Source organism: Sinocyclocheilus rhinocerous, unplaced genomic scaffold, assembly GCF_001515625.1.
Source record: "Sinocyclocheilus rhinocerous isolate Xijiao unplaced genomic scaffold, SAMN03320098_v1.1 scaffold458, whole genome shotgun sequence".
Classification (NCBI taxonomy): Eukaryota; Metazoa; Chordata; class Actinopteri; order Cypriniformes; family Cyprinidae; genus Sinocyclocheilus; species Sinocyclocheilus rhinocerous.
Genome location: NW_015664005.1, coordinates 48,257 through 59,314, shown reverse-complemented (window position 1 = coordinate 59,314; position 11,058 = coordinate 48,257). Strand labels below are relative to the sequence as shown.

The window sequence follows — 11,058 nt, the reverse complement described above, 5'->3', positions numbered from 1 at the left end:
AAGGGCACGTAGGGCACGTAAAGGGCAGGTGCTCAAGCCCCCTTTGATGTCTATGTGTGCATGTGCCTGCTGTATCGTGATTTGATTCAGATCGGGACTTCAGAGCAGATTCGGGAATCTTTTGATTCAGATCGGGACTTCAGAGCAGATTCGGGAATCTTTTGATTCAGATCGGGACTTCAGAGCAGATTCGGGAATCTTTTGATTCAGATCGGGACTTCAGAGCAGATTCGGGAATCTTTTGATTCAGATCGGGACTTCAGAGCAGATTCGGGAATCTTTTGATTCAGATCGGGACTTCAGAGCAGATTCGGGAATCTTTTGATTCAGATCAGGACTTCGGAGCAGATTTGGTAATCTTTTGATTCAGTTCAGGACTTCAGAGCGGATTCGGGAATCTTTTGATTCAGATTGGGACTTCAGAGCAGATTCGGCAATCTTTTGATTCAGTTCAGGACTTCAGAGTAGATTCGGGAATCTTTTGATTCAGATCGGGACTTCAGAGCAGATTCGGGAATCTTTTGATTCAGTTCAGGACTTCAAAACAGATTCGGGAATCTTTTGATTCAGATCGGGACTTTGGAACGGGTTCACGAATCATTTGTACTTCGGAGCGCATATTGCGAATCATTCAGATCTCAGTTTTAATGGTTCACCGTCGGCGAGCGATGATCTCTGTAAACACATGAATCATCCAGGTTCGCTGACCTCAGCAGTGAAAGAGATTAAGAAGTGTCTATAGTTTCAACCTGATTTCAGATCAGTTTTATACATTTTAAGACATTTTAATGAGACATTTATAATTAAAATGAATAATAGTAGTTACAGTTGTTTTCATCTGCTTACACACAAACTCTTTACGTGTCACACAGTTTCTGAAAGCTGACACTCAAACAGCAGAAGCACACACCAAATCTGCAAAACCATTCACTAATTCTCAGCCTTTGACTCAGTTTTCAATTTCATAAAACACTTTTTGCAAAACACAACACACAGTTCTCTATGTAACACACACAAATCTAACAGGAATTATCTTTTTCAAACACAACCAATCAGAAAGCCTCACTAATAACTCCTCACATGTGCTTCACTGAACACAACACACATCTACACATGTGTTTCTTTTCTTTCGTTCTGTGTAATACTGTATTCACAACCACAAATGCTTAAAAGTTTGCTTTCAATCTTGTACAGAAATGTAGCTCATGAACGAAAAGCTTCAGGTTTTGAATAACTGTGTGCATATGATATATCCAGAAATATAACATTATGGCAAAGGTGTCTGCAACGTAAGACAAATGTTTGCTTTTGAGATGTGTTTGTGATATTTTGAATGCAGTGCTTCGTTTTGCAAGAGATGTGAGGCTTTTTGCATTTTGCGTGTGCAGTTCTTGTATTTGTGTGTAAAGTTTTGATAAAAAGAGGCAAAGTTTTGAAAATGTGTGAAAACAGTTGAAAAAAACTGTAAAGGTTGTAAAGAGTTTTAGTTGCATTTACACCTTTCTGACCAGCAGGAGTCACCAGAGTAAGCAGTTTTAATCATTTTGTGAAGCAATTTGGTTTTGATTCAACGCTTTTAAATAATGATGGTTTCTCGGGTTTTTCAGTAAAGTGTGATTGTTTCTCCCATTGCTAGTGTTTATGAACTGGATTTATTTCACTATGATCCACATGATGGCGTCAAAACACTCGATGACATAGGAACACTTTAAAATGCACAATAACATTCTGTAGTTCTAAAACAAATCTTTGTAAGCAAGTAAGTAAATTAATAAATATTTTCTCAGTTGATGGGCATTTGTTCACCGGCTCAGTTTCTTTTCACGTTAAGAATTCTAGAACATCTCTAAAAAAATCTCATTAATTTCCGAGAGTGCCACGTGAACAGACAAAAAAAAAAAAAAGTTTTTCATTAAATCAAAATATGACTGATATGACGCTTTTATCTTTTTTTCTATATGTTAAGATAGAGATAGAACTACTGGTAAATATGAAGTTAATAATAATGTTTGAGGAACGTTAACCCTTTGAGTAAAGCGGGTCAATCCAAACTGAAATGGGGGAGGTCCGCTGACAAAGATTAATAAACAAACAAAAATTATATTTGTTGTCTCTCATGTATTCGTTTGTTAAAGCTCTAATGGTTTATTAAAGTCTTCTTCATAGCTTAAAGTGCACGTTTACATGAGAGTTTGCGCAGAAATGCTGTAATTGCAGTCCGCGGACCCCCATCTCATCTCATGGTAGCGTCCATTAAAGTTGTGCTGGATGCATAAGAGCCTGCGCTCTCTCTCTCAGCGAGACTCGAACAGCACAGCAGCGCTGGAGATGGAGCAGACCGAGCTCATGAAGCCAGAGACTCTGGAGGATTTGATCAAAACTCTCCACAAGCTCTTTGAAAGCGACAGCGTCAATGTGGAGGAGGTGCAGAGCATCATGGAGTCCTATAAAAGTAAACCTCACGAGTGGATGAAATATGCTACATTTGACCAGTACAGGTAATTATTATTATTATGATCATCATCATTAACGATATTATTTATTACTGTTAGTTATTATTCTTAGGCTGTTATTTCGAGATGCTTACAATCACAACAAGGGTTTTGTTCGTTTGTGTTCGTTTGTTTTTAACATAAGGTTTCCGTCTCGCGCAAAGCATCAGATGTAAACACCAACAGAAAGCACTGCTGACGCGAACTGAACGTGAACTGGGTTTTAATGAGTTAACTTTTAATCCAAACATCGCTCAAATAATTTTCTTGTTTTAAGTCGGAGCATTACTGGGTCTCGTCTAATCATAGGCCTACTATTGCTCGGTTTGAATGAAATGTGTAGTTTTTTCCCTTATTTTTGAGATGCGCTGCGCTGCTGGAGCTCTGCCTCCGCTGATGGTTTGCCAGTGGGCGTGGCTTCGCTCCAGGGGGCGGGGAAGACGCGGGCCAATCAGAGCGCGGCTCCTGGCGCACACCCGCTGTTCGTGCGGCTTCATCAAACGCTCCAGAGATACATTTTATCCAGCTCTCTCCGGACTGTTCGATGCTGCCTCTGATGCAGGACATTCCCGTTCACTCACTTTACTGATATGAATATGAATATTACAGTTTTTTTCAAATGCTTACACACATTTTCAAAACTTTGCCTCATTTTTTTTTTTTACTTTATTAGTGAGTTATTAGTGTGGCTTTCTGATTGGTTGTGTTTGAAAAAGATACTTCCTGTTACATTTTGTGTGTGTTACATAGAGAACTGTGTGTTGTGTTTTGCAAAAAGTGTTTTATGAAATTGAAGTCTGAGACTTGAGTATATGGTTTTGCAGATTGAGTGTGTGCTTCTGCTGTTTGAGAGTCAGCTTTGCATTGAACTGACTGATTAAAGTCCCTTGTGTCTTTACAGATACACCAGGAATCTTGTGGATGAGGGAAATGGAAAGTTCAACCTGATGATCTTGTGCTGGGGTGAAGGACACGGCAGGTAGCCGCTCATTCACACTGATGTTAAATCACTGTTGTGTTCGGTCTGTGTTTACCTTTCGACCTGCAGAAGCCTGGGATCACGAGTGGATCAATGACTGAACATGCGTCAATGAATTAGAGATATTAACAGACAGATAATGGCCTGATAGTAGAGTCCAGTGTCTTGTGATTAGTCAGGTCATAAAGACAGCTAATAATAATCCTTAGGGGATCAATAGGGCCCTGCGCCTTTCTGGCTTGGGCCCTAATAATACACGCAAAGCCTTTAATAAATGCACAGTGGAGCAGATTAAATCGCAGATAAAATAACGCTGTCACCTCATAAAAGCATAAGCAATTATTCACTGTGGAATATGAACAAAAAAGGAAGACAATAGCACGTCAGGATGTCTGCATTGTTGCTAAAATTAGCTCATTTGCAACTAATTCAACTTTAAAACTCCAGTTCAGTTGCTTCCTTACATTTGAAGTATAATCAGATTGGCTGTATGATTCATTTCAAGTAATTTGTTAAAAAATCTTGTCTAGATGAATCTGGTATAAGGGTCAGAGATGAAAAGGGGTTTTCAAGCATCAAAACCCCAGAACATTAGAATTTGTCCCGCTTATTTATTTATTTGTTTTCTGAGCAAAAATAAAAAAAGGTAATTGCAATTTTTTATCTCACAATTCTGACTTTTTTTTCTTGTTATAGCGAGATATAAACTCACAAATGTGTGTTATAACATCAGAATCGAATGATATAAACACACAATTATAAGAAAATAGTCCCTTGTAGATTATGACTCAAATTTATATCTTACAATTCTGAGAAAAGAAGTCAGAATTATGAGATAAAAAGTCACAGTTACCTTGTTTTCTTCTGTACCAGAATTATTAACGATATTAAAAGACTCACGGATCATTTTAAATCTTTCCCAATCTTTGCCAGTTTCCTTTAAACCACTAGATCTTACCCATTTGTCAGTTTTTAATCACTTTAAATATATAATCAAATTTAGTATGATCACTTATTCTTTTATATATTTTAGAAAGTACAGGTCAGGATAAGTATGTTGTTTAATTCTTACATATTTGTTATGTTAATGAACATTATTTTACCCATATTTTATTTTCAAAAACGTGATTTAAAACATTAAAGTGGGCACGTTAATATGCTTTCTGTGTATGCAAAATCACTTTTGTAAAGGCAATGTGGACACTTGTTTTGTCTTTGACGCATTGTAACTTAAAGAATGAAGATGAAATGGGTTAAATTATTTGGTTACACTTTATTTTAAGGTGTCTTTGTTACAGTGTAAGTATATATTTAAGTACCGAGTAATATTAATTAACTACTTGTGCTTACTATATGGTTAGGGTTAGGATTAGGGTTACTTGCAAGTAATTATGCATTATGTATTGTTATTATAATAGTAAGTACATGTAACATATGTAACAAAGACACCTTAAATTAAAGTGTTACCAAAAAAAACTGTATAATAGTAAGTACATGTAACATATGTAACAAGGACACCTTAAAATAAAGTGTTATCAAAAAACGGTATAATAGTAAGTACATGTAACATATGTAGCAAGGACACCTTAAAATAAAGTGTTACCAAAAAACGGTATAATAGTAAGTACATGTAACATATGTAACAAGGACACCTTAAAATAAAGTGTTTCCAAAAAAAAACTGTATAATAGTAAGTACATGTAACATATGTAACAAGGACACCTTAAAATAAAGTGTTTCCAAAAAAAAACTGTATAATAGTAAGTACATGTAACATATGTAACAAGGACACCTTAAAATAAAGTGTTTCCAAAAAAAAACTGTATAATAGTAAGTACATGTAACATATGTAACAAGGACACCTTAAAATAAAGTGTTTCCAAAAAAAAACTGTATAATAGTAAGTACATGTAACATATGTAACAAGGACACCTTAAAATAAAGTGTTTCCAAAAAAAAACTGTATAATAGTAAGTACATGTAACATATGTAACAAGGACACCTTAAAATAAAGTGTTACCAAAAAACGGTATAATAGTAAGTACATGTAACATATGTAACAAGGACACAGTAAAATAATTTTGATGAGTTAAAGTAAAGGAAAAGCGTATGTTGATATGACTTACACATCCTATCATTTTCACAGTGTACTAAAGAAAGCAAGAAATGGTTATTAATCTGTTGTGTTTCTGAGTTGGCCTGTGTTTGGCATGATTGCAGCAGCATCCACGATCACACAGACTCGCACTGCTTCCTAAAGCTGCTCCAGGGTCAGCTGAAGGAGACGCTCTTCGACTGGCCCGACCGCAAGCTTCAGGCCGGCATGCTGCAGAAGTCCCAGCAGGTGCTGCTGGAGAACCAGTGTGCCTACATCAACGGTGAGAGATGAGTGAGACACGACGGAGCGGGGATGACTGTGTGATCAGAAGAGTCTGACGATGGGCTCGGTGTGTTTCAGACTCCCTCGGGCTTCATCGAGTGGAGAACGTGAGCCACACGGAGACGGCAGTCTCTCTGCACCTCTACAGCCCGCCCTTCCAGACGTGCCGGACGTTTGACCAGCGCACCGGACACCACAAAAGCGCCAAGATGACCTTCTGGAGCAAGTTCGGCAAGAGGACGCCGTATGTAAGTCATCTTCACGCTCTGCAGTGAAAAATAAATATACTTAAATATGTGACCCCGGACCACAAAAAAGCAGTCATAAGGGTAAATTTTAGATCTGAAAGCTGAATAAATAATCTTTCCATTGATGTATGGTTTGTTAGGATAGGACAATATTTGGCTGAGATACAACTATTTGAAAATCTGGAATCTGAGGGTGCAAAAAAATCTAAATATTGAGAAAATCATCTTTAAAGTTGTCCAAATGAAGTTCTTAGCAATGCATATAACTAATCAAAAATTCCGTTTTGATATATTTACGGTAGGAAATTTACAAAATATCTTCATGGAACATGATCTTTATAACTTAGATCTTAATATCCTAATGATTTTTGGCATAAAAGAGAAATGTATAATTTTGACCCATACAATGTATTGTTGGCTATTGCTACAAATATACCCCAGCGACTTAAGACTGCTTTTGTGCTGCAGGGACACATATATCTTAAATACATATGTGAGCAGTGCTGGCAGAATGAGTGTGAATGCGCACGGTCTAATTCTGAGCTACAGGCAAAAGAAGTGAATTTGAAGTCGAATTTGAGGTTTTCACAAAAATGAGTTCATTAAGCCCTCTTCTAGCGATCCCAATGCTCCAAATAGTAATTAAACATCTAAAATCATCTCTATTTGTACGTTTTCTGAGAGGAGTACTGCTTCTCAAGTTCCAGCTTTGTGAATATTCATATCAAATTGAGTCCAAACCAGTGAAATATGATTTTCAAACCCATGCTGATGAAAACAAAACAATTGCGCTGACTGACATTTGCAAAGCACATGCATACGACGCGCGATCTCCCTATAAAGTACATTATTGTGAAATATGTCTTGCCGATATTCACACAAACATAATCTGTTATGTCTTACAAGAATGTTAGTTAATGGTTGGGTAAAAATCTGATGTGTAACATTATATTAGATCAGTAGGTCTGAAAATAGATCTGTCTCAGTTAGAGGTCAACCGATTAATCGGCATGGATAGTTGATTGGCGGAAATATCGGTTATCGGCAAAAAACCATGCCGATAGTTTTCCGTTGCTGGAGTGGCTGAGACGGGTCCACTGCCATTATACAGTACGAGAGCGACCTCTAGAGGCAGAAATCACTGACAGCAAGTGTTGTTTGTTTTGACACGTGACACTGCGCGCACAGAGCGGGAAACTTCAAACGCGCATTTAAATGCAGCCGACAGAAAATCCTGCCGTGGAACAGAGCGCCATTCACATAGTTTTCCATTAAATTACATTATATTTGTCCCAAATTTTGTACTTAATGCACTTTAATTGTGTGGAAGTAGTGCTGAAGTCCAATTAAAGATATACTTAATTACATTTGATTGTGCTAAAGTGCAACTATTGCAAGTATACTTCAGGTACACTTTAAATATCTTGCATTCAAAGACTGATATTACTCAAAGATTCTCATCAATAGTGATGCAAAACATTTTAGGTTTAATATTAAGAAATGTGCATTGTGCACAAGTACTCAAAATAAAGTTTCATTATAATTTCTACATCAGTAAGTCTAGAGCGGTATGTCAGTAAATATGTTAAAAGATTTGAAGTATACTTAGTATGAATTAAATGTATTTTAAATATATTACTTGTTTACTAGGGCATCCATGTATTTTCATGCAAAGTTTGGAATACTGCATAGAAAAATGCTGGATGGAAATGCCAAGATGTGCATAAAATTATTAAAATTCTCATTAAAAACTTATACACTCAACTGAGGTGGATATTTTTTAACTAAATGGATAAACTACAATTGAAACTCGTCAATAAACTACGATGGAAACTCATGAACAGATCATATAATAACCAGCGACCGATCTCACTGCACAGCATCTCAAACTTTGTTTTAATAGTTCTGAAATACTTGAGCAAAATTGGTCACATTTTATTTTAAGGTCCAGTTCTCGCCATTACCAAACCATTAACTACGACTTTTGTATTAATAAACTCCTAATTTATTAATAGTTAGTTGGTAAGTTTAGGTATTGGGTAGGATTGGGGATGTAGAATATGGTCATGCAGAATATGTGCTTTATAAGTACTAATAAATAGCCAATATGTTAATAATTGGCATGCTAATAAGCAATTGAGAGTTGGTCCCTAAACTAAAGTTTAAAAGATTTTGTATGATTAGCTCCCAGAGCTGTTTCAAAGATCACGTTACCAAACATCAGGCATCTGAATGCAAGAGAACATGTCAGCGTTTGTTACTGTGTTTCGTCTGGAGCAAGTCATTTATTATGTGAGGAAAAAAGAGCCACAACTTTCATTTTTGTTATTGATTCTTTGAGCTAGTTTCCCAGAAAGTGACAATTTTGTTCGATTGAAAACATGGGATGAAAATGTTGCTTATTTACAAATGTTTTCTGCCAAAATATTCATTTTCCACGCAAGTTAAATTTGAAACTCTGGATGGAAACATTTAACACGTGAATGCAAATTAAAGAAATTAACCTCATAACACAGGCATATTATTATAGCAAACTTATACTAAAACCAAAAAAAAAAAAAAATCAGTTACTTGAAATGAAATGGATGTTAATACCTAAACGTATTTTATTTCAGCTAATTAACTTCTAGCTGAAATAAATAACATAATTAAATAAAATAACATAAAATAACATAATTTCTCATTTTCATTTAGTTTAATTTAGGGCTGCAAAACGATTAATTGCGATTAATCGTATTCAAAATAAAAGTTTATGTTTACATACTATATATGTGTGTACTGTGTGTATTTTTTATGTATATATAAATACACACATAAAGGGTTTCACGTGTGTTTGTCAACTCCTTGTGCTACGTGTGATTCCCTGAAAAAAAGAATTAAACTCCTTTGTTTTGTACTATGCCAAGATGTGCATAAAATTATTAAAATTCTCATTAAAAACTTATACACTCAACTGAGGTGGATATTTTTTAACTAAATGGATAAACTACAATTGAAACTCGTCAATAAACTACGATGGAAACTCATGAACAGATCATATAATAACCAGCGACCGATCTCACTGCACAGCATCTCAAACTTTGTTTTAATAGTTCTGAAATACTTGAGCAAAATTGGTCACATTTTATTTTAAGGTCCAGTTCTCGCCATTACCAAACCATTAACTACGACTTTTGTATTAATAAACTCCTAATTTATTAATAGTTAGTTGGTAAGTTTAGGTATTGGGTAGGATTGGGGATGTAGAATATGGTCATGCAGAATATGTGCTTTATAAGTACTAATAAATAGCCAATAAGTTAATAATTGGCATGCTAATAAGCAATTGAGAGTTGGTCCCTAAACTAAAGTTTAAAAGATTTTGTATGATTAGCTCCCAGAGCTGTTTCAAAGATCACGTTACCAAACATCAGGCATCTGAATGCAAGAGAACATGTCAGCGTTTGTTACTGTGTTTCGTCTGGAGCAAGTCATTTATTATGTGAGGAAAAAAGAGCCACAACTTTCATTTTTGTTATTGATTCTTTGAGCTAGTTTCCCAGAAAGTGACAATTTTGTTCGATTGAAAACATGGGATGAAAATGTTGCTTATTTACAAATGTTTTCTGCCAAAATATTCATTTTCCACGCAAGTTAAATTTGAAACTCTGGATGGAAACATTTAACACGTGAATGCAAATTAAAGAAATTAACCTCATAACACAGGCATATTATTATAGCAAACTTATACTAAAACCAAAAAAAAAAAAAAATCAGTTACTTGAAATGAAATGGATGTTAATACCTAAACGTATTTTATTTCAGCTAATTAACTTCTAGCTGAAATAAATAACATAATTAAATAAAATAACATAAAATAACATAATTTCTCATTTTCATTTAGTTTAATTTAGGGCTGCAAAACGATTAATTGCGATTAATCGTATTCAAAATAAAAGTTTATGTTTACATACTATATATGTGTGTACTGTGTGTATTTTTTATGTATATATAAATACACACATAAAGGGTTTCACGTGTGTTTGTCAACTCCTTGTGCTACGTGTGATTCCCTGAAAAAAAGAATTAAACTCCTTTGTTTTGTACTCTTGGTCTCCTCGTTCCTCGCTCCGTGCTCCTCACAGTAGCAACCTGTGACAGAATTCCGGACCCAAACAAAGAGTGAGCGGCGACTTTTCCTCGCGTTTGTTTTTTTCCGCCTTTTGAGAAGTTTTTTGTTTTCCTTGTTTTCCCCGCGGCTATGAAAATTGCCGCTCGGTTCTCCGCCTTAGCTCGCCTAGATCTCCCCTTTGTCGAGTATTCCTGGGAGCTCTGCAGGCCGTCGCTACCTACGGCCCTCGATGACGCCACCATTAATTCTCTGTTCTGGCTCGGGGCCAACTACCATCGCCCCGTGGACCTCCCAGACACCACGGGACTGAGCTGGAGGGAAGGAATCCTCCGGTGTCTGGAGAGCGTCCTGCCCCGAGCCAGAACCAGCCCGCCGTCCGCGGCCTACTCTAGTTCACCGGCCGTTAATATGGCAAGCCCAACGAACATTAATATGGCAAGCCCGCCATGCGTTCATGAGGCCCCAGTGCCTGCTTCTCGTAAGCGCCTTCCAGAGCTCGCTCCAGTGTCGGCTCCAGCCCCAGAGCTCGCTCCAGTGTCTGCTCCAGCCCCAGAGCTCGCGCCAGTGTCGGCTCCAGCCCCAGAGCTCGCTCCAGTGTCTGCTCCAGCCCCAAAACTCACTCCAGTGCTAACTCCTCGAAAGCATTTTGCTGTGCCTGCTCCTCCAGAGCACCCTCCTGTGCCAGCACCACGTAAGCGCTACCCTGATCCCCAGTTCAGCCCAGGAAAGGACTCCTGTTCCCGAGTATAGCCCAGGAAAGGCTCATGATCCCGAGTTAAGCCCAGGAAGGGCTCCTGATCCCCAGTTCAGCCCAGGAAAGGCTCCTGTTCCCGAGTATAGCCCACGGA

At 37.1% G+C, this 11,058-nt stretch overlaps 1 protein-coding gene across 1 annotated transcript in view; it reads left to right on the top strand.

The window, feature by feature from the left end:
- The first annotated feature begins 2,303 nt into the window (after positions 1 to 2,303).
- LOC107729053 (cysteine dioxygenase type 1-like) overlaps positions 2,304 to 11,058 on the top strand; it is a 17,655-nt gene continuing 8,900 nt past the window's right edge. Inside the window, exons 1-4 of the mRNA XM_016539402.1 lie at positions 2,304 to 2,498; positions 3,394 to 3,471; positions 5,692 to 5,849; positions 5,930 to 6,099. Of these exons, the coding sequence (XP_016394888.1) occupies positions 2,329 to 2,498; positions 3,394 to 3,471; positions 5,692 to 5,849; positions 5,930 to 6,099 (576 nt within the window). The 5' untranslated portion in view covers positions 2,304 to 2,328. The remainder of the gene's footprint in view (positions 2,499 to 3,393; positions 3,472 to 5,691; positions 5,850 to 5,929; positions 6,100 to 11,058) is intronic.